This window comes from Styela clava, chromosome 12, assembly GCF_964204865.1.
Source record: "Styela clava chromosome 12, kaStyClav1.hap1.2, whole genome shotgun sequence".
NCBI classification, from domain to species: domain Eukaryota; kingdom Metazoa; phylum Chordata; class Ascidiacea; order Stolidobranchia; family Styelidae; genus Styela; species Styela clava.
Genome location: NC_135261.1, coordinates 4,827,055 through 4,847,881, shown reverse-complemented (window position 1 = coordinate 4,847,881; position 20,827 = coordinate 4,827,055). Strand labels below are relative to the sequence as shown.

The 20,827-nt window shown below is 36.0% G+C and overlaps 2 protein-coding genes across 2 annotated transcripts; both read left to right on the top strand.

The window, feature by feature from the left end:
- Positions 1-8,256: 8,256 nt before the first annotated feature.
- Positions 8,257-10,485, top strand: LOC144430565 (uncharacterized). Its single transcript, XM_078118586.1, has 3 exons — positions 8,257-9,028; positions 9,222-9,370; positions 10,144-10,485. The coding sequence occupies exons 1-3, from the start codon at positions 8,913-8,915 to the stop codon at positions 10,266-10,268; spliced, it is 390 nt and encodes a 129-aa protein (XP_077974712.1). The 5' UTR covers positions 8,257-8,912; the 3' UTR covers positions 10,269-10,485.
- Positions 10,486-17,463: 6,978 nt separating this feature from the next.
- Positions 17,464-18,783, top strand: LOC144430435 (uncharacterized). The gene is made up of 3 exons (XM_078118371.1): positions 17,464-17,761; positions 17,885-18,103; positions 18,769-18,783. The coding sequence occupies exons 1-3, from the start codon at positions 17,546-17,548 to the stop codon at positions 18,781-18,783; spliced, it is 450 nt and encodes a 149-aa protein (XP_077974497.1). The 5' UTR covers positions 17,464-17,545.
- The last annotated feature ends 2,044 nt before the right edge of the window (positions 18,784-20,827 follow it).

Genomic DNA, 20,827 nt, shown 5'->3' with positions numbered 1-20,827 from the left:
ATTATAGTTTATAACGAACGAGTATGTTTTGTTAGGTGACTTCTATTGTTCACCTTTAAAATGATCCAGTGACTTTCAAAGGGTGCGAGATACACTTCGGCGAATTCATAAAACAACGCAATGTAGTCGTGCTTCTTTATATAACCGTAAAAAGAACAACCCACCGATACTGTAGTTCTGTTTATGTATTTGTATGTAGACTGTCAGCTAGTTATAGTTTGGTATATCCCGAATATTAATTTAAAGACCTTAGAGTCGGCTTAAACAACTTAGATAATAAACATATAAGGATTAACAAATTTGCCTTTTGGTTTCATTTCTAATTTTTTAAGTAAATAAAGGCTCTATTTATAAGTTTTTCATCAGTGTTTTTACAGTGCTAAGTTGAATTTGACTCTATATTGAGAGAAATTACTGATGTCTGAATCAAACTCAACTAACGAAGAGAAGAACAAGATGTACGCGTCGTTATATTTCGTACGAAAACGAGAGTTTCATTTCTTGTTTTCGTTTAAATATTCCCACAAAGACGAAGAATTCTCGAAAGTGGGAGCAAAATTGATTTTTAACTTCGGAATGCTTCCACGGGTGAAAGCTGGCGACTTAATCCAAGTACGCTTATTCCCTGAAAAGGTGAGATAATTCTCTTTCTTTAATAAAAACTATGTTTTATATCGCATCCAGCTTAACGTGTTATAATAGCGTCATTTCTAACTTTATAATCAATTCATGAGTTATTTATCTATATATTTACAGCCAAGAGAGGGCGTTAATGAGTATTTTAGAAATGGTGGGAGGTATTCATTTACGGTGCTCAACGACTGGTTGGATAGTGGTGATTCGCATACTTTCAACATCCTCTCTTCATTTGAATGTAATTACTCAAATGATCTCATCATATGCGAAATCAAAATAAATGACGACGTAGTCATGACAGGAGAGTTCGTGGCATATCTAGACTACCCTCCTTTACAGGTGAGCAAGAACTTTCTTAAAAAATCCTTCATTCGTAATAAGATAACATGTGAGAACTCAGTCCAATCATTCTAATGACGTGTCTCGGCAAATTTTACATGATATTTTAAGTTTTATTATCAAACCATATCCTGAATATCTCAGTCAAAAATTCATCCTAACTGTCATTGAATTACGACATCTTTCCAGCCATTCTGATTTAGTAAATATTTGTGGCTAATTTGAGACAAAGTCCAACCAAAAAAAAAACACATAAAAAGTGGTATCTATCCAGATAAGACTTATGGTTAGACTTAGGAATGCACATAGCAAAAGAAATTCATGTTTTTCAAATCATTCACAAACCTAATCCCAACTGAATAATTACTAATTTGGTACTTACAAACGTGGCGGGTCTGTTTTCCGCAAATTTCACATTTGCGTTATGTCATAATTTTATTTCGATTTTCCTTATTTTATTTCTATTACAAGTTCGGGGACTGGCTATGTTAGCTAAGTAAATAGGCCTCCTGCCCATAGGTTTCAGGCCCTTAAACAACTTGATGTAAAGCAAGCAAACAAAATTAGTTACCTCCATATTGGTAAACATACTTCTGAATCGACCACATTTTTTGAATCAGTGGCGGGTGCTTTGTACAAAAAATCTCAATTTTTTTTATTTAACAGAATAAAGAGGACTAATTATCACCAAAAGTTCCAAGAGATCCTCTACGCAAAGGAAACTGAAGTTCAACGAATCTAGTTTTTTGAAATATAATCAATAAACATCAATAAATATTCACGACTGCATAAGAATGATATTTTGTTTTTTGATAGATTTTATTGTTCAGTATAGTCAAATTATACCTTATAACAAATGGGATTTTATTTCGAAAATAGCATAATGTATTGACTTGAACAACAGATATTGTATGAAGTTGTGGAAATGAACCAGAACAAGATATAATACCAGATGGGTTCGCTAGAGAGGTGCTCGTGTTGCAATTTGAAAAATGCGCGCAAAATGAAAAACGCGTTTCCGCAACCGTGACGCAAAACTGGTGATTTCCCAAAGTCGGGATATTTCTCTTTATTGTGTGAATGTGTTCCGCACGCGTATTTTGATGCGTGATTAGGGGCTTTGTTAGTCTAGTTTAAAAATTAGACAAATTAAATTTCACATTTTGAAAATATATCTCTTAAAAACAAGATATGAAAACAGAAATGATATGAAAATGACATCGAAGGCAACCGCAACCGTCTTTAATAGAACAGATAGAAAAATTTTATTTTTCCAACTGCAGATACAAAACGGCGCTCCAGAAGTGTGTGTACCAATATGGAGGTAACTCATTTTTTCGCCCATTATACATCAAGTTATGTAATGGGACAGAAACCTATGGGCAGGGGGTATATTCACTTGGCTAACACAAACAGTCACCGAACTCGTAATAGAACCAAAATATGGAAAATTAGATTAAAGTTATGACCTAACCCTGATCTGGTACACACACTTGACAGCGTCTTTGATTAGATAAATTCAGATTATTTCCAAGCTTGTTTCTCGCAATGTGGCGGTCGGAAATTCCAAAGTGACACTTCTCTCACAATTTAATTATAGCGCTAGATCAGTATAAATCTACTTTGTGACATTAATATTAATCAGTTAATTCAAAGCTAAGCATCATTATCGGGTATCGGTTTAGTATAGGAATGATTATAAAGCTTGAATTGTCATTTGTCTATGGACACCTCTGTGAGGTTAGACTGGGCTAATACATAAATAGACAGTAGATCAGGATTTTGGATCACCCGAATCGCCATTTTTATGGGCTTCTCTGTGGAGGGCTATTGGGCTGACATATGCACGTGAGGTTCAAAATAGGGTTGAATATATGATCCCAATCGACATATGTATGGCTTCACCTGTAAAGGGATACTTGGCTGCGAATTACCTACAATAGGCTTATGATGGGTTCTAATCGCTATTTGTGTGGGCTTCTCTGTGGAGGGCTATTAGGCTGCTTTATGGACAATAGGTTAGGGACAGAGTGGGTATAGGGTCCCAATATCCCAAACGGACATTCATAATACTTCATGTTTTGCTAGCTCAATTTTCTATGTAAATTCACTAAGAACTTCAAAACAAGTTTTTAATCACATCCATCCGGCAATATAGACTCAAATCCGGAATACCAAATTTGGAAAAATTTACAAAATGTTTTATTGAGCAATTTTTAACTCATTCGGATTTAAGACTCTTGATGCACAATACCACAAATATATTTAGTTTCGTCTTATCAAGGTCTGACTTCTCATGCACTAACACTCATAGAATATTAATCCTCAATCTTGCTACAACATCCTTGCACTACATGTATATACGGAACCACCGACACATAGTAATTTGTGATGCAAAAACCGGCTCATTGGCGATCATGAAACTATCTCGATTTGATTCGTGAATAATTTTGAGCGATACCTGGATAAGATCAAGCGAAATTTCTTTGTGTCAATTGTGACGTAACAAGCTAAAATTTAAATTTATTACGTGAAACTTCACGCGGCGGTTAACCGGTTAATTTTACCCGGTCAACGTTTAAAGTGTTTTCCCTGAAATTCCCAGCCCTATTAGTCAGACAAATGAAGTTTCGAGGTACATTGCAAACACTTAAGAACCTATTACACACTATCCAAATTTAGTGGTGAACCAATATTTTCAAGGGAAATTTATATTCATAAAAACGTTACTCGTAGTTTCGTCAGACTCAGGCTGGATGAAACACTTCGGTGGGTCGGATCCGCAAGTGCAGTTTTAAGTATTTTGTGGCGTTTAAAGCTGCCGCAAAATCATGGCGGGATTTTCAAACTAGGGTGACTGACATTTTAGCTGCCACAAACCAATGTCGAGATGCCGGTACCACGCCAACAAATCAAAAAACAATGGCGGGTAAAATTTCGCTGCGGTAACCACGACATGCCGGCTGTAATTGCAGGGCTGCCCCTGATGGTGACAAATATTGGGTAAGTTGGAACATTTTTCTTATGGATACAGTATTGATGAATTTGAGGTTAGTGATCAGGGGTAAGTAGGGCGTAGTATGAATCCCTACAAAAACAAATGTTCTCGAGTCATGAGACATATTGCTCGTTTATTCAAATTTATACTTAGTTTATAGGGATTCTGATTCAACAATCTCAACGTGTAAAATTGTAAACAAAATTACGCATTCCTCCGTTTATCGCCTTCTTATTGAATTTGATATCACACTCAACGACGTCGCCGGGACTCCATGCAGAACGCGTTGCCACAAAGTTGAAGTCATGACGCTTGTTCATTTAATTGCTCATCTGATTGCTTCATTTAATCGATATATGCACATTGCTATTCAATACACATCAATCGACATAGAGGCAGTGCATTTTCTCATTATTTAACATAAATATGCCCGAATCTAACAAAATAATATTTGGGGAATCGGATTTCACAATCTGTGCTAATTCTTCAATAACGATTCCAGTATTGATCCCATTCTAAGCATGCATTGTGCCAGTAAAAAAATTATTCTGAAATTTTTATTCCCTGATTGCTTGAATTCTGCAATAGCTTCGACAAACTTATTTGTCTTGATGGAAATTTCAGCCCGTTCTGCAAGTTAAAAAATATATAAATACGATATACTGTGTAAACACAGCACATTGCAAAAATAATTTTTTATCACGTGGTTATTTTCATCGAATCTAAGATTTGGGAAACCGAATTGTAGGAGAATAAAAAACCAAACACAGATTTTTGAGCAAAGATGGGCTTTTTCATAGACAAGACTTTCATTCACTTTTTTTTTCTGAAGAATTAAATGAAATGGCAGCGAAAGATATGCTTTGTTTAATAACAGGCGAATATTAATAAATAGGCGTAATAAATATATGTCAAATAATTTCTGGACTTCACACCGCAAAGGTTCCCATTCCACTAATCGGTTGCGATTCCCCACACCAAAGTTAATGCATATGACACTGTAAACTTGCTACCTGTTTCTATATTCCAATCGTACCCGCTTTTAGAGGTGTAGTCAGGGGGGAATTTTAGGGTGGAATTTTAGAGGTGTAGTAAGAGCCTTTTTGAGTTGTGAAAAAAGCTTACTGAATATCGATATTCTTCAGAGGTGAAGAAAGTCAAAAAGACGTCGCAATAATAAAATGAAGCAGCCGTTTCTTGTCCTGTAAACAAACTGAGATACGAATTGGAATGGTTAGTGTAACTGTTCCGCATTATGAGTGGCGGCGAAAGCGGTAACAAACAAGCAGTTATGTTAGACACCCTCTGTAATGTGGAGATCTCGGAGATGTTTTCCCATCAAATACCAGGCAAGAAACAAGACTAAGAATTACTTTAAGACTAGTATCAATGCAGTTTCGAGTTATTGTTGTCTTATTGCATTCTTTGTTGTGAGGAATTATACTCTAAAGTTCATGATTAAATAAACAAGCGGCTAGAATGTCTCATATAATCGTAATGGTTTCAACTTTTCAACTGTAAGAAACTACTAATAATACTACTTTGATTTTTATAACGAGTTAGTAACCACTGAACTGAAAATATATCTCTTTGTTAGTAACTCATGAAAAAGCAATAGGCCTCTGGGTAAACCATTATCATTCTCAGCTGCAAAACATCTAACTGTTTTAAATTTAAATAAAACGCCTGCTTTGTCCCAACAACAAACTCAACACCAACAATTGTAAATGGATACCTGAGTTCCTTTTATTCAGCGGATCATCAGATGAAGAATCCCGATTTCATGTTTGCAAATCATCTTCAGCTTGATTGGGAAAGGAACGCCTTGCGATGGTGGTCGAGGAGGTTGAACGCAATTGTTGTGAGGTCCGTTAAAGAAAAATTTCGCGGATTGTTTCCTAAAATATGAAGTGAAAAAGAAAAATGAGGAAGCGCGGTTTTACAAAGACTTGTTTAAATATTACAAATTCTGTGTTTATGTTAAAATTTGAATTATGGCCGCGGTTTGACATATGATTAGGCCGTCCTATCGGCTTTCCTTTCCCTAGTGACAAATTTGTAAATCTTATGTGCAGAAGGACTCCTGGACTCCTCGACGCTCTGATGTGGTTCACGTAACTGTTGGTTCATGCATCCATGCACATAACTAGTGAACTATACCCATATCCGACATGATCGTGTAACCGGGCGAGAGGCCGTGGTTTGCCAAATGATTAAGCCCCTTATCGGCTTTTCGTCCCCGGGAAAAATAGGAAAGTCATATCCTGTAAAAATACAAAAAGTAGTACTTATAGTACTTAAGTAGTATTTATAAATACCCGTCATGGTAAGGATAGCAGAGGCAACTATGTAGTTGCTCTATTATGTGTCTTATAATAAATAAATGGAATAACTTGAATAAAATAAGCATATATATATATTCCGCGATCAATCATGACCCAATCAATTTCAACGTAATATTATAGTTTATAACGAACGAGTATGTTTTGTTAAGTGACTTCTATTGTTCACCTTTAAAATGATCCAGTGACTTTCAAAGGGTGCGAGATACACTTCGGCGAATTCATAAAACAACGCAATGTAGTCGTGCTTCTTTATATAACCGTAAAAAGAACAACCCACCGATACTGTAGTTCTGTTTATGTATTTGTATGTAGACTGTCAGCTAGTTATAGTTTGGTATATCCCGAATATTAATTTAAAGACCTTAGAGTCGGCTTACACAACTTAGATAATAAACATATAAGGATTAACGAATTTACCTTTTGGTTTCATTTCTAATCTCTTAGGTAAATAAAGGCTCTATTTATAAGTTTTTCATCAGTGTTTTTACAGTGCTAAGTTGAATTTGACTCTATATTGAGAGAAATTACTGATGTCTGAATCAAACTCCCCTAACGAAAAGAAGAACAAGATGTACGCGTCGTTATATTTCGTACGAAAACGAGAGTTTCATTTCTTGTTTTCGTTTAAATATTCCCACAAAGACGAAGAATTCTCGAAAGTGGGAGCAAAATTGATTTTTAACTTCGGAATGCTTCCACGGGTGAAAGCTGGCGACTTAATCCAATGACGCTTATTCCCTGAAAAGGTGAGATAATTCTCTTTCATTAATAAAAACTATGTTTTATATCGCATCCAGCTTAACGTGTTATAATAGCGTCATTTCTAACTTTATAATCAATTCATGAGTTATTTATCTATATATTTACAGCCAAGAGAGGGCGTTGATGAGTATTTTAGAAATGGTGGGAGGTATTCATTTACGGTGCTCAACGACTGGTTGGATAGTGATGATTCGCATACTTTCAACATTATCTCTTCATTTGAATGTGAATACTCAAATGATCTCATCATATGCGAAATCAAAATAAATGACGACGTAGTCATGACAAGAGAGTTCGTGGCATATCTAGACTACCCTCCTTTACAGGTGAGCAAGAACTTTCTTCAAAAATCCTTCATTCGTAATAAGATAACATGTGAGAACTCAGTCCAATCATTCTAATGACGTGTCTCGGCAAATTTTACATGATATTTTAAGTTTTATTATCAAACCATATCCGGAATATCTCAGTCAAAAATTCATCCTAACTGTCATTGAATTACGACATCTTTCCAGCCATTCTGATTTAGTAAATATTTGTGGCTAATTTGAGACAAAGTCCAACCAAAAAAAAAACACATAAAAAGTGGTATCTATCCAGATAAGACTTATGGTTAGACTTAGGGATGCACATAGCAAAAGAAATTCATGTTTTTCAAATCATTCACAAACCTAATCCCAACTGAATAATTACTAATTTGGGACTTACAAACGTGGCGGGTCTGTTTTCCGTAAATTTCACATTTGCGTTATGTCATAATTTTATTTCGATTTTCCTTATTTTATTTCTATTACAAGTTCGGGGACTGGCTATGTTAGCTAAGTAAATATACCTCCTGCCCATAGGTTTCAGGCCCTTAAACAACTTGATGTAAAGCAAGCAAACAAAATTAGTTACCTCCATATTGGTAAACATACTTCTGAATCGACCACATTTTTTGCATCAGTGGCGGGTGCTTTGTACAAAAAATCTCAATTTTTTTTATTTAACAGAATAAAGAGGACTAATTATCACCAAAAGTTCCAAGAGATCCTCTACGCAAAGGAAACTGAAGTTCAACGAATCTAGTTTTTTGAAATATAATCAATAAACATCAATAAATATTCACGACTGCATAAAGGTGCGTTTACACAGGATGCGTCGCGACGCGTTGCGAAGTGCGCTCGAGATCGCTCTCCATTGTTTCAAGTGACGCCGTTCACACTGAAAGCGCGGCACCTAACGACGACGCGCGGTGCCGCTGCTGATTCTCTCGCTGAGCGTTTTTCGGCGCGACTGACCTTCGAATTCCACGTGCTTTTTTGCGGCGGTGTCGGCTGCTTCCCGTGGGAAGTGGTTTTACATTCTGCTTAGATCAGAAGGTACCGCATTTTATAACTGCAATATCAAATTAGGTACCGTTTATCGTAATTTATAAGTTAAATATCCAAATTAGGTACCGTTATCTAGGTCAGAATAAAATTGATTGCAAGTACTAGTGAAGGATTGTAGTCTTTACTATTTGCTATACCTATACCCGTATGAATTCTAACAACAATTGTATTTTGAATTCATTACAAACTTTGTTTCACAGTCATGTCGTTTGAAGAGCTTTTAATAAATGAGGTGAAATCTAGACCATGTCTGTATGACATGAGTCCTCATTATCGTGATGTTAATATCAAATCCAACAATTGGGCGGAGATAGCAGCATTGCTGGATTTATCTTGATGGCAAAATCACGTTGTCTAAAATATTTTCAAGTACACCAAATTGAAAATAAAAGCTTGCTTTGCTCAACTAACACCACAATCTGATATAGCTATTTAGGACAGCAGGCAAGAGAAGTCAAGATGAAAAATAAAAATGAAAGTACCATGGAGTCAGGGGCACCCCCAGGCGTTTCAACGAATAAATGGCATCTATTTGAACACATGACTTTTTTAGATTCCTTCGTGCAGCATCGAAAGTAAGTTATTTTGCATAAAATCGGCACAAGAGTAAATATTGAGCTGCTGTGATATGTTACTATGATGAAAAGTGTGTGCCTATTTCAATGATATATCTATCACATGTTTTGAAATGATCTGTTCAATTTGGTACAAGTTAAATTCTTTATTAATTTGAAGTTATTTCAGGACCTTTTCTATTTCATATTTCAGAACGTCCTCAAATTTAGAACTTGTCACTCTATCAGCTGTGGTAGAAGGGGAAGAAGTGTCTGGGTCATCTTCTGTCGCACCGACACCAAAAAAAAGGAAGGAAGAAGTGAACATGCGGATTTTGAAAATTCTTGAGGAGGAGAAGGATGGTAATTTTTTTAACCTTTTCGAACATCGTTTTTGTTTCATGTTTTATCTACGGTCACACATGATATGGTGTGATCGAGATTAGTTTATTATGTTGTAGAATTAAAGGGAGCGTATGCATAGCATGCTCATATAGACAAGACAGCTACCGTATATACTCGCCTATAGGTCGCAACTTTTTACCTATTTTTAAAAAAAAATATAGGTGTGACCTATCCGCTCGACATACAGACAATTTTACAAAAATTTGGATATAGGCCATTTCTACAAATCGTAACACGCCGCACGCATCTATTACAGTTGACCTGGTTCTAACCATATAAAATTATGAGCGTCATTAACATATTTTGATTATATTTTGCCCTACAAAAAAAACAAAATAGGAAGATACCTATGCAAAAATCTAGGAAAAGGGCTTTTTAAATCCGTAGATTTTCAGTTTGACTTATGTGCGAGTCAAATCAAAATCAAACTTTTTTAACACAAAACTAATAGTGCGACCTATACGGTGGTGCGACCTATAGGCGAGTATATACGGTATGCTCAAATATTTGGCAAAAAAAAATAATAGCCTTCTGGGGAAAAATTTTATCTTTAACCAATGAAAATTTCAAAACAATTGGTTCAGTTACCAAAGAGAAAAGCGATTTCTTCTGAACGTGTCAAAGAAGAACAAGACTAAGTCTAAGAACAACAAAACGTTCACTATGTCCACTACGTGTCCAATAAACACGTAATGGTATAGAATATTGATACTATATATATTTATTTGTAGATGATCCAGACAAATTCTTCCTTCTTTCACTTCTACCACAGCTGAAAAGACTGTCTCCTGAGCGTGCTTCATCAACAAAGATGAAAATCATGCAATTACTCCATGAGGCTGAATTTGAGAAATGATTCAAATTCAATTTCCCACTTAAAAATTAGAAAATAAATTCAAACGTTTTTTTATCTTAATTACAGTACATTACTAAATTTAATTGACTCCGTACAAACTTGAGCAACCTTCTCTAAACAAGAACTCAATTTTCTAAAAAATTTTAATGTTTTTTATTGTTAGTTTACCTCAACCATTTTATTATTTGTTCAGGCAGTATGCTTTTTCATTCTGGCTATTTCTCATTACAGCTTCATGGAGTATTTGCATGATTTTCATCTTTCTGCTGCTGTTTATTTTCTTTTATCAAGCACAAATTCTTTTTTCAATTACGTTTATTTTCAAATATTCTTTGATGAAAAATTTGGATTATTTTCCAAATTGATTACAGCTTGAAATATTTTAGTGTAGCGTGTCAAATGTAAAATCTCTCATTCAGTAATATGTTTTTTCGATGGTAACCACTAAGCTAGATAAAAGGAACTTTTCATGTCCTTCTGACTCTTTGAAATTGCCAGGGGCAAGCTCCATCAACCATGAAATAATTTTTAAAGCTGTCGCGAACAGCCGCCGCCCCTACACTATTTCTGCGACCTTGCCTTTGCAGGGGCAAAAAACTGTTGTACCCGCCAACTTCCTCTTGTTATGTTTCCCTCCAGGTCTTCCCTATCCACTTCACCTGCATCTATCAGTGTATGGCGTCTTACATAATTATGCAAACAACATGCTGCCTTCACAACCAACTCTGCGTTTTGTGGCGACACACCCATGGGCCTCCTAAAACTCTCCACTTCGCACTCATTATACCAAATGCATTTTCTACTACTCGCCTTGCCCTGGATAGCCTGTAGTTGAAAACTTTTTCATCAATTGGCAAATTTCGCCCCGGGTATGGTCTCATCAGGTGCTTCTGTAGTGGGAAGGCTTCATCCCCCACTATCACATAGGGAGCCTTTTTTGAGCTGTTAGTAAGCGTTGTTTCATCCGGCAAATTCAGGGCCCCTTCATTCATGAGCTTACCGAGAGCAGAGTGGGAGAAAACACTTCCATCACTCTGCTTTCCGTAAGCTCCCACATCGACAAAAACAAAATTATAATTGGCGTCGACAAGGGCCATTAGCACAATGCTGAAGGTGTGCTTGTAATTGTAATAAAGGGACCCTGAATTCACCGGTGCTTGAATTTGTATATGTTTCCCATCTATGCTCCCTATGCAATGTGGGAAATTCCACTTTTTCTCATACTCTTCAGCGATTTGCTTCCATTTTGTAACTGTTGGCGGGCTTAAATATTCTTTTTTGAGTGATGTCCAAATTGCCTCACAAGTTTCTGTAACTATTCCTGAAACTGTTGATTTCGATGTCCTATATGAATCTGCTATTGTGGTATAAGAATCCCCTGTTGCTAAAAATCTGAAATATGATATATGTGCACTTTTATTTGATGTTATGTTTATTTTGTTTTTAATAGTTCTATGTGGATGTGTTATAATTTGAATATTTTCTTCCACATACATTTTGCTACATGGTTTGAATATACAGTAATTGCTCACCTTAATGTTATTCCAAGCCTCTCTTCAGGAGATATAGGTTCTCGGAAATTAGTCGTGGTTTTAGTTATGTAAGGAGCCACTAGACTCCTCAGGTCATCAAACATACCAGGGTCCAGGCGGTATTGGTTACGAAATGCAACCGTTCTTTCAAGTCTCATTTCTTGGACAAGTCTATGGTACTCACCTGCGTAGAAAGTAATATTAAATGAAAGATAAATGTTTATTCAACTTCAAGCTCTACCGTCTGTTCAATACACAGGTAGATGAAGAAAACAGTATAAGATAGCCTATGATTAATTAATCTTATATTAGTATTTTGAGGAAAGACCACGCAATTTCATAGGGCGATGATTTGAACTTACCAAGCTCTTTCCTTCTTTTTAATATGGGATGAACCCAATGTTCCCTTTGCTTTTGCTCCGTATTGTTTGCCAAATAAAGGGCGATTGCCAATCTTTTCCTTTTCGAAAGTGGCATATTTGTAAATTTTGTAGCGGAGTGGGAAGCAGACGAAATTCTAGCTGAATTTCCCGCGTCAATGTTCCTAAGCAACCGCCTCTAGCGCCCTTGAGTGGTGAAGAAATGACGCGCGCTATGTAAACACCTGCCCCGCGCGACCAGAAGCCGCGCCGCGCCGCGACGCATCCAGTGTAAACGCACCTTAAGAATGATATTTTGTTTTTTGATAGATTTTATTGTTCAGTATAGTCAAATTATACCTTATAACAAATGGGATTTTATTTCGAAAATAGCATAATGTATTGACTTGAACAACAGGTATCGTATAAAGTTGTGGAAATGAACCAGAACAATATATAATACCAGATGGGTTCGATAGAGAGGTGCTCGTGTTGCAATTTGAAAAATGCGCGCAAAATGAAAAACGCATTTCCGCAACCGTGACGCAAAACTGGTGATTTCCCAAAGTCGGGATATTTCTCTTTGTTGTGTGAATGTGTTCCGCACGCGTATTTTGATGCGTGATTAGGGGCTTTGTTAGTCTAGTTTAAAAATTAGACAAATTAAATTTCACATTTTTAAAATATATCTCTTAAAAACAAGATATGAAAACAGAAATGATATGAAAATGACATCGAAGGCAACCGCAACCGTCTTTAATAGAACAGATAGAAAAATTTTATTTTTCCAACTGCAGATACAAAACGGCGCTCCAGAAGTGTGTGTACCAATATGGAGGTAACTCATTTTTTCGCCCATTATACATCAAGTTATGTAATGGGACAGAAACCTATGGGCAGGGGGTATATTCACTTGGCTAACACAAACAGTCACCGAACTCGTAATAGAACCAAAATATGGAAAATTAGATTAAAGTTATGACCTAACCCTGATCTGGTACACACACTTGACAGCGTCTTTGATTAGATAAATTCAGATTATTTCCAAGCTTGTTTCTCGCAATGTGGCGGTCGGAAATTCCAAAGTGACACTTCTCTCACAATTTAATTATAGCGCTAAATCAGTATAAATCTACTTTGTGACATTAATATTAATCAGTTAATTCAAAGCTAAGCATCATTATCGGGTATCGGTTTAGTATAGGAATGATTATAAAGCTTGAATTGTCATTTGTCTATGGACACCTCTGTGAGGTTAGACTGGGCTAATACATAAATAGACAGTAGATCAGGATTTTGGATCACCCGAATCGCCATTTTTATGGGCTTCTCTGTGGAGGGCTATTGGGCTGACATATGCACGTGAGGTTCAAAATAGGGTTGAATATATGATCCCAATCGACATATGTATGGCTTCACCTGTAAAGGGATACTTGGCTGCGAATTACCTACAATAGGCTTATGATGGGTTCTAATCGCTATTTGTGTGGGCTTCTCTGTGGAGGGCTATTAGGCTGCTTTATGGACAATAGGTTAGGGACAGAGTGGGTATAGGGTCCCAATATCCCAAACGGACATTCATAATACTTCATGTTTTGCTAGCTCAATTTTCTATGTAAATTCACTAAGAACTCCAAAACAAGTTTTTAATCACATCCATCCGGCAATATAGACTCAAATCCGGAATACCAAATTTGGAAAAATTTACAAAATGTTTTATTGAGCAATTTTTAACTCATTCGGATTTAAGACTCTTGATGCACAATACCACAAATATATTTAGTTTCGTCTTATCAAGGTCTGACTTCTCATGCACTAACACTCATAGAATATTCATCCTCAATCTTGCTACAACATCCTTGCACTACATGTATATACGGAACCACCGACACATAGTAATTTGTGATGCAAAAACCGGCTCATTGGCGATCATGAAACTATCTCGATTTGATTCGTGAATAATTTTGAGCGATACCTGGATAAGATCAAGCGAAATTTCTTTGTGTCAATTGTGACGTAACAAGCTAAAATTTAAATTTATTACGTGAAACTTCACGCGGCGGTTAACCGGTTAATTTTACCCGGTCAACGTTTAAAGTGTTTTCCCTGAAATTCCCAGCCCTATTAGTCAGACAAATGAAGTTTCGAGGTACATTGCAAACACTTAAGAACCTATTACACACTATCCAAATTTAGTGGTGAACCAATATTTTCAAGGGAAATTTATATTCATAAAAACGTTACTCGTAGTTTCGTCAGACTCAGGCTGGATGAAACACTTCGGTGGGTCGGATCCGCAAGTGCAGTTTTAAGTATTTTGTGGCGTTTAAAGCTGCCGCAAAATCATGGCGGGATTTTCAAACTAGGGTGACTGACATTTTAGCTGCCACAAACCAATGTCGAGATGCCGGTACCACGCCAACAAATTAAAAAACAATGGCGGGTAAAATTTCGCTGCGGTAACCACGACATGCCGGCTGTAATTGCAGGGCTGCCCCTGATGGTGACAAATATTGGGTAAGTTGGAACATTTTTCTTATGGATACAGTATTGATGAATTTGAGGTTAGTGATCAGGGGTAAGTAGGGCGTAGTATGAATCCCTACAAAAACAAATGTTCTCGAGTCATGAGACATATTGCTCGTTTATTCAAATTTATACTTAGTTTATAGGGATTCTGATTCAACAATCTCAACGTGTAAAATTGTAAACAAAATTACGCATTCCTCCGTTTATCGCCTTCTTATTGAATTTGATATCACACTCAACGACGTCGCCGGGACTCCATGCAGAACGCGTTGCCACAAAGTTGAAGTCATGACGCTTGTTCATTTAATTGCTCATCTGATTGCTTCATTTAATCGATATATGCACATTGCTATTCAATACACATCAATCGACATAGAGGCAGTGCATTTTCTCATTATTTAACATAAATATGCCCGAATCTAACAAAATAATATTTGGGGAATCGGATTTCACAATCTGTGCTAATTCTTCAATAACGATTCCAGTATTGATCCCATTCTAAGCATGCATTGTGCCAGTAAAAAAATTATTCTGAAATTTTTATTCCCTGATTGCTTGAATTCTGCAATAGCTTCGACAAACTTATTTGTCTTGATGGAAATTTCAGCCCGTTCTGCAAGTTAAAAAATATATAAATACGATATACTGTGTAAACACAGCACATTGCAAAAATAATTTTTTATCACGTGGTTATTTTCATCGAATCTAAGATTTGGGAAACCGAATTGTAGGAGAATAAAAAACCAAACACAGATTTTTGAGCAAAGATGGGCTTTTTCATAGACAAGACTTTTATTCACTTTTTTTTCTGAAGAATTAAATGAAATGGCAGCGAAAGATATGCTTTGTTTAATAACAGGCGAATATTAATAAATAGGCGTAATAAATATATGTCAAATAATTTCTGGACTTCACACCGCAAAGGTTCCCATTCCACTAATCGGTTGCGATTCCCCACACCAAAGTTAATGCATATGACACTGTAAACTTGCTACCTGTTTCTATATTCCAATCGTACCCGCTTTTAGAGGTGTAGTCAGGGGGGAATTTTAGGGTGGAATTTTAGAGGTGTAGTAAGAGCCTTTTTGAGTTGTGAAAAAAGCTTACTGAATATCGATATTCTTCAGAGGTGAAGAAAGTCAAAAAGACGTCGCAATAATAAAATGAAGCAGCCGTTTCTTGTCCTGTAAACAAACTGAGATACGAATTGGAATGGTTAGTGTAACTGTTCCGCATTATGAGTGGCGGCGAAAGCGGTAACAAACAAGCAGTTATGTTAGACACCCTCTGTAATGTGGAGATCTCGGAGATGTTTTCCCATCAAATACCAGGCAAGAAACAAGACTAAGAATTACTTTAAGACTAGTATCAATGCAGTTTCGAGTTATTGTTGTCTTATTGCATTCTTTGTTGTGAGGAATTATACTCTAAAGTTCATGATTAAATAAACAAGCGGCTAGAATGTCTCATATAATCGTAATGGTTTCAACTTTTCAACTGTAAGAAACTACTAATAATACTACTTTGATTTTTATAACGAGTTAGTAACCACTGAACTGAAAATATATCTCTTTGTTAGTAACTCATGAAAAAGCAATAGGCCTCTGGGTAAACCATTATCATTCTCAGCTGCAAAACATCTAACTGTTTTAAATTTAAATAAAACGCCTGCTTTGTCCCAACAACAAACTCAACACCAACAATTGTAAATGGATACCTGAGTTCCTTTTATTCAGCGGATCATCAGATGAAGAATCCCGATTTCATGTTTGCAAATCATCTTCAGCTTGATTGGGAAAGGAACGCCTTGCGATGGTGGTCGAGGAGGTTGAACGCAATTGTTGTGAGGTCCGTTAAAGAAAAATTTCGCGGATTGTTTCCTAAAATATGAAGTGAAAAAGAAAAATGAGGAAGCGCGGTTTTACAAAGACTTGTTTAAATATTACAAATTCTGTGTTTATGTTAAAATTTGAATTATGGCCGCGGTTTGACATATGATTAGGCCGTCCTATCGGCTTTCCTTTCCCTAGTGACAAATTTGTAAATCTTATGTGCAGAAGGACTCCTGGACTCCTCGACGCTCTGATGTGGTTCACGTAACTGTTGGTTCATGCATCCATGCACATAACTAGTGAACTATACCCATATCCGACATGATCGTGTAACCGGGCGAGAGGCCGTGGTTTGCCAAATGATTAAGCCCCTTATCGGCTTTTCGTCCCCGGGAAAAATAGGAAAGTCATATCCTGTAAAAATACAAAAAGTAGTACTTATAGTACTTAAGTAGTATTTATAAATACCCGTCATGGTAAGGATAGCAGAGGCAACTATGTAGTTGCTCTATTATGTGTCTTATAATAAATAAATGGAATAACTTGAATAAAATAAGCATATATATATATTCCGCGATCAATCATGACCCAATCAATTTCAACGTAATATTATAGTTTATAACGAACGAGTATGTTTTGTTAAGTGACTTCTATTGTTCACCTTTAAAATGATCCAGTGACTTTCAAAGGGTGCGAGATACACTTCGGCGAATTCATAAAACAACGCAATGTAGTCGTGCTTCTTTATATAACCGTAAAAAGAACAACCCACCGATACTGTAGTTCTGTTTATGTATTTGTATGTAGACTGTCAGCTAGTTATAGTTTGGTATATCCCGAATATTAATTTAAAGACCTTAGAGTCGGCTTACACAACTTAGATAATAAACATATAAGGATTAACAAATTTACCTTTTGGTTTCATTTCTAATCTCTTAGGTAAATAAAGGCTCTATTTATAAGTTTTTCATCAGTGTTTTTACAGTGCTAAGTTGAATTTGACTCTATATTGAGAGAAATTACTGATGTCTGAATCAAACTCCCCTAACGAAGAGAAGAACAAGATGTACGCGTCGTTATATTTCGTACGAAAACGAGAGTTTCATTTCTTGTTTTCGTTTAAATATTCCCACAAAGACGAAGAATTCTCGAAAGTGGGAGCAAAATTGATTTTTAACTTCGGAATGCTTCCACGGGTGAAAGCTGGCGACTTAATCCAAGTACGCTTATTCCCTGAAAAGGTGAGATAATTCTCTTTCATTAATAAAAATTATGTTTTATATCGCATCCAGCTTAACGTGTTATAATAGCGTCATTTCTAACTTTATAATCAATTCATGAGTTATTTATCTATATATTTACAGCCAAGAGAGGGCGTTGATGAATATTTTAGAAATGGTGGGAGGTATTCATTTACGGTGCTCAACGACTGGTTGGATAGTGATGATTCGCATACTTTCAACATTCTCTCTTCATTTGAATGTGAATACTCAAATGATCTCATCATATGCGAAATCAAAATAAATGACGACGTAGTCATGACAAGAGAGTTCGTGGCATATCTAGACTACCCTCCTTTACAGGTGAGCAAGAACTTTCTTCAAAAATCCTTCATTCGTAATAAGATAACATGTGAGAACTCAGTCCAATCATTCTAATGACGTGTCTCGGCAAATTTTACATGATATTTTAAGTTTTATTATCAAACCATATCCGGAATATCTCAGTCAAAAATTCATCCTAACTGTCATTGAATTACGACATCTTTCCAGCCATTCTGATTTAGTAAATATTTGTGGCTATTTTGAGACAAAGTCCAACCAAAAAAAAACACATAAAAAGTGGTATCTATCCAGATAAGACTTATGGTTAGACTTAGGGATGCACATAGCAAAAGAAATTCATGTTTTTCAAATCATTCACAAACCTAATCCCAACTGAATAATTACTAATTTGGTACTTACAAACGTGGCGGGTCTGTTTTCCGCAAATTTCACATTTGCGTTATGTCATAATTTTATTTCGATTTTCCTTATTTTATTTCTATTACAAGTTCGGGGACTGGCTATGTTAGCTAAGTAAATATACCTCCTGCCCATAGGTTTCAGGCCCTTAAACAACTTGATGTAAAGCAAGCAAACAAAATTAGTTACCTCCATATTGGTAAACATACTTCTGAATCGACCACATTTTTTGCATCAGTGGCGGGTGCTTTGTACAAAAAATCTCAATTTTTTTTATTTAACAGAATAAAGAGGACTAATTATCACCAAAAGTTCCAAGAGATCCTCTACGCAAAGGAAACTGAAGTTCAACGAATCTAGTTTTTTGAAATATAATCAATAAACATCAATAAATATTCACGACTGCATAAGAATGATATTTTGTTTTTTGATAGATTTTATTGTTCAGTATAGTCAAATTATACCTTATAACAAATGGGATTTTATTTCGAAAATAGCATAATGTATTGACTTGAACAACAGGTATCGTATAAAGTTGTGGAAATGAACCAGAACAATATATAATACCAGATGGGTTCGATAGAGAGGTGCTCGTGTTGCAATTTGAAAAATGCGCGCAAAATGAAAAACGCATTTCCGCAACCGTGACGCAAAACTGGTGATTTCCCAAAGTCGGGATATTTCTCTTTGTTGTGTGAATGTGTTCCGCACGCGTATTTTGATGCGTGATTAGGGGCTTTGTTAGTCTAGTTTAAAAATTAGACAAATTAAATTTCACATTTTTAAAATATATCTCTTAAAAACAAGATATGAAAACAGAAATGATATGAAAATGACATCGAAGGCAACCGCAACCGTCTTTAATAGAACAGATAGAAAAATTTTATTTTTCCAACTGCAGATACAAAACGGCGCTCCAGAAGTGTGTGTACCAATATGGAGGTAACTCATTTTTTCGCCCATTATACATCAAGTTATGTAATGGGACAGAAACCTATGGGCAGGGGGTATATTCACTTGGCTAACACAAACAGTCACCGAACTCGTAATAGAACCAAAATATGGAAAATTAGATTAAAGTTATGACCTAACCCTGATCTGGTACACACACTTGACAGCGTCTTTGATTAGATATATTCAGATTATTTCCAAGCTTGTTTCTCGCAATGTGGCGGTCGGAAATTCCAAAGTGACACTTCTCTCACAATTTAATTATAGCGCTAAATCAGTATAAATCTACTTTGTGACATTAATATTAATCAGTTAATTCAAAGCTAAGCATCATTATCGGGTATCGGTTTAGTATAGGAATGATTATAAAGCTTGAATTGTCATTTGTCTATGGACACCTCTGTGAGGTTAGACTGGGCTAATACATAAATAGACAGTAGATCAGGATTTTGGATCACCCGAATCGCCATTTTTATGGGCTTCTCTGTGGAGGGCTATTGGGCTGACATATGCACGTGAGGTTCAAAATAGGGTTGAATATATGATCCCAATCGACATATGTATGGCTTCACTTGTAAAGGGATACTTGGCTGCGAATTACCTACAATAGGCTTATGATGGGTTCTAATCGCTATTTGTGTGGGCTTCTCTGTGGAGGGCTATTAGGCTGCTTTATGGACAATAGGTTAGGGACAGAGTGGGTATAGGGTCCCAATATCCCAAACGGACATTCATATTACTTCATGTTTTGCTAGCTCAATTTTCTATGTAAATTCACTAAGAACTCCAAAACAAGTTTTTAATCACATCCATCCGGCAATATAGACTCAAATCCGGAATACCAAATTTGGAAAAATTTACAAAATGTTTTATTGAGCAATTTTTAACTCATTCGGATTTAAGACTCTTGATGCACAATACCACAAATATATTTAGTTTCGTCTTATCAAGGTCTGACTTCTCATGCACTAACACTCATAGAATATTCATCCTCAATCTTGCTACAACATCCTTGCACTACATGTATATACGGAACCACCGACACATAGTAATTTGTGATGCAAAAACCGGCTCATTGGCGATCATGAAACTATCTCGATTTGATTCGTGAATAATTTTGAGCGATACCTGGATAAGATCAAGCGAAATTTCTTTGTGACAATTGTGACGTAACAAGCTAAAATTTAAATTTATTACGTGAAACTTCACGCGGCGGTTAACCGGTTAATTTTACCCGGTCAACGTTTAAAGTGTTTTCCCTGAAATTCCCAGCCCTATTAGTCAGACAAATGAAGTTTCGAGGTACATTGCAAACACTTAAGAACCTATTACACACTATCCAAATTTAGTGGTGAACCAATATTTTCAAGGGAAATTTATATTCATAAAAAC

What these genes read in the sequence shown, in the direction of transcription:
- LOC144430435 (XM_078118371.1), top strand. Translation starts at nt 17,546, where the DNA reads ATGTCTGAATCAAACTCCCCTAACGAAGAGAAGAACAAGATGTACGCG. An exon ending in TACGCTTATTCCCTGAAAAG is followed by an intron (nt 17,762 to 17,884) that starts GTGAGATAATTC and finishes ATATATTTACAG; the next exon opens with CCAAGAGAGGGCGTTGATGA.
- LOC144430565 (XM_078118586.1), top strand. Translation starts at nt 8,913, where the DNA reads ATGAAAAATAAAAATGAAAGTACCATGGAGTCAGGGGCACCCCCAGGC. An exon ending in TCCTTCGTGCAGCATCGAAA is followed by an intron (nt 9,029 to 9,221) that starts GTAAGTTATTTT and finishes TTCATATTTCAG; the next exon opens with AACGTCCTCAAATTTAGAAC. An exon ending in TCTTGAGGAGGAGAAGGATG is followed by an intron (nt 9,371 to 10,143) that starts GTAATTTTTTTA and finishes ATTTATTTGTAG; the next exon opens with ATGATCCAGACAAATTCTTC.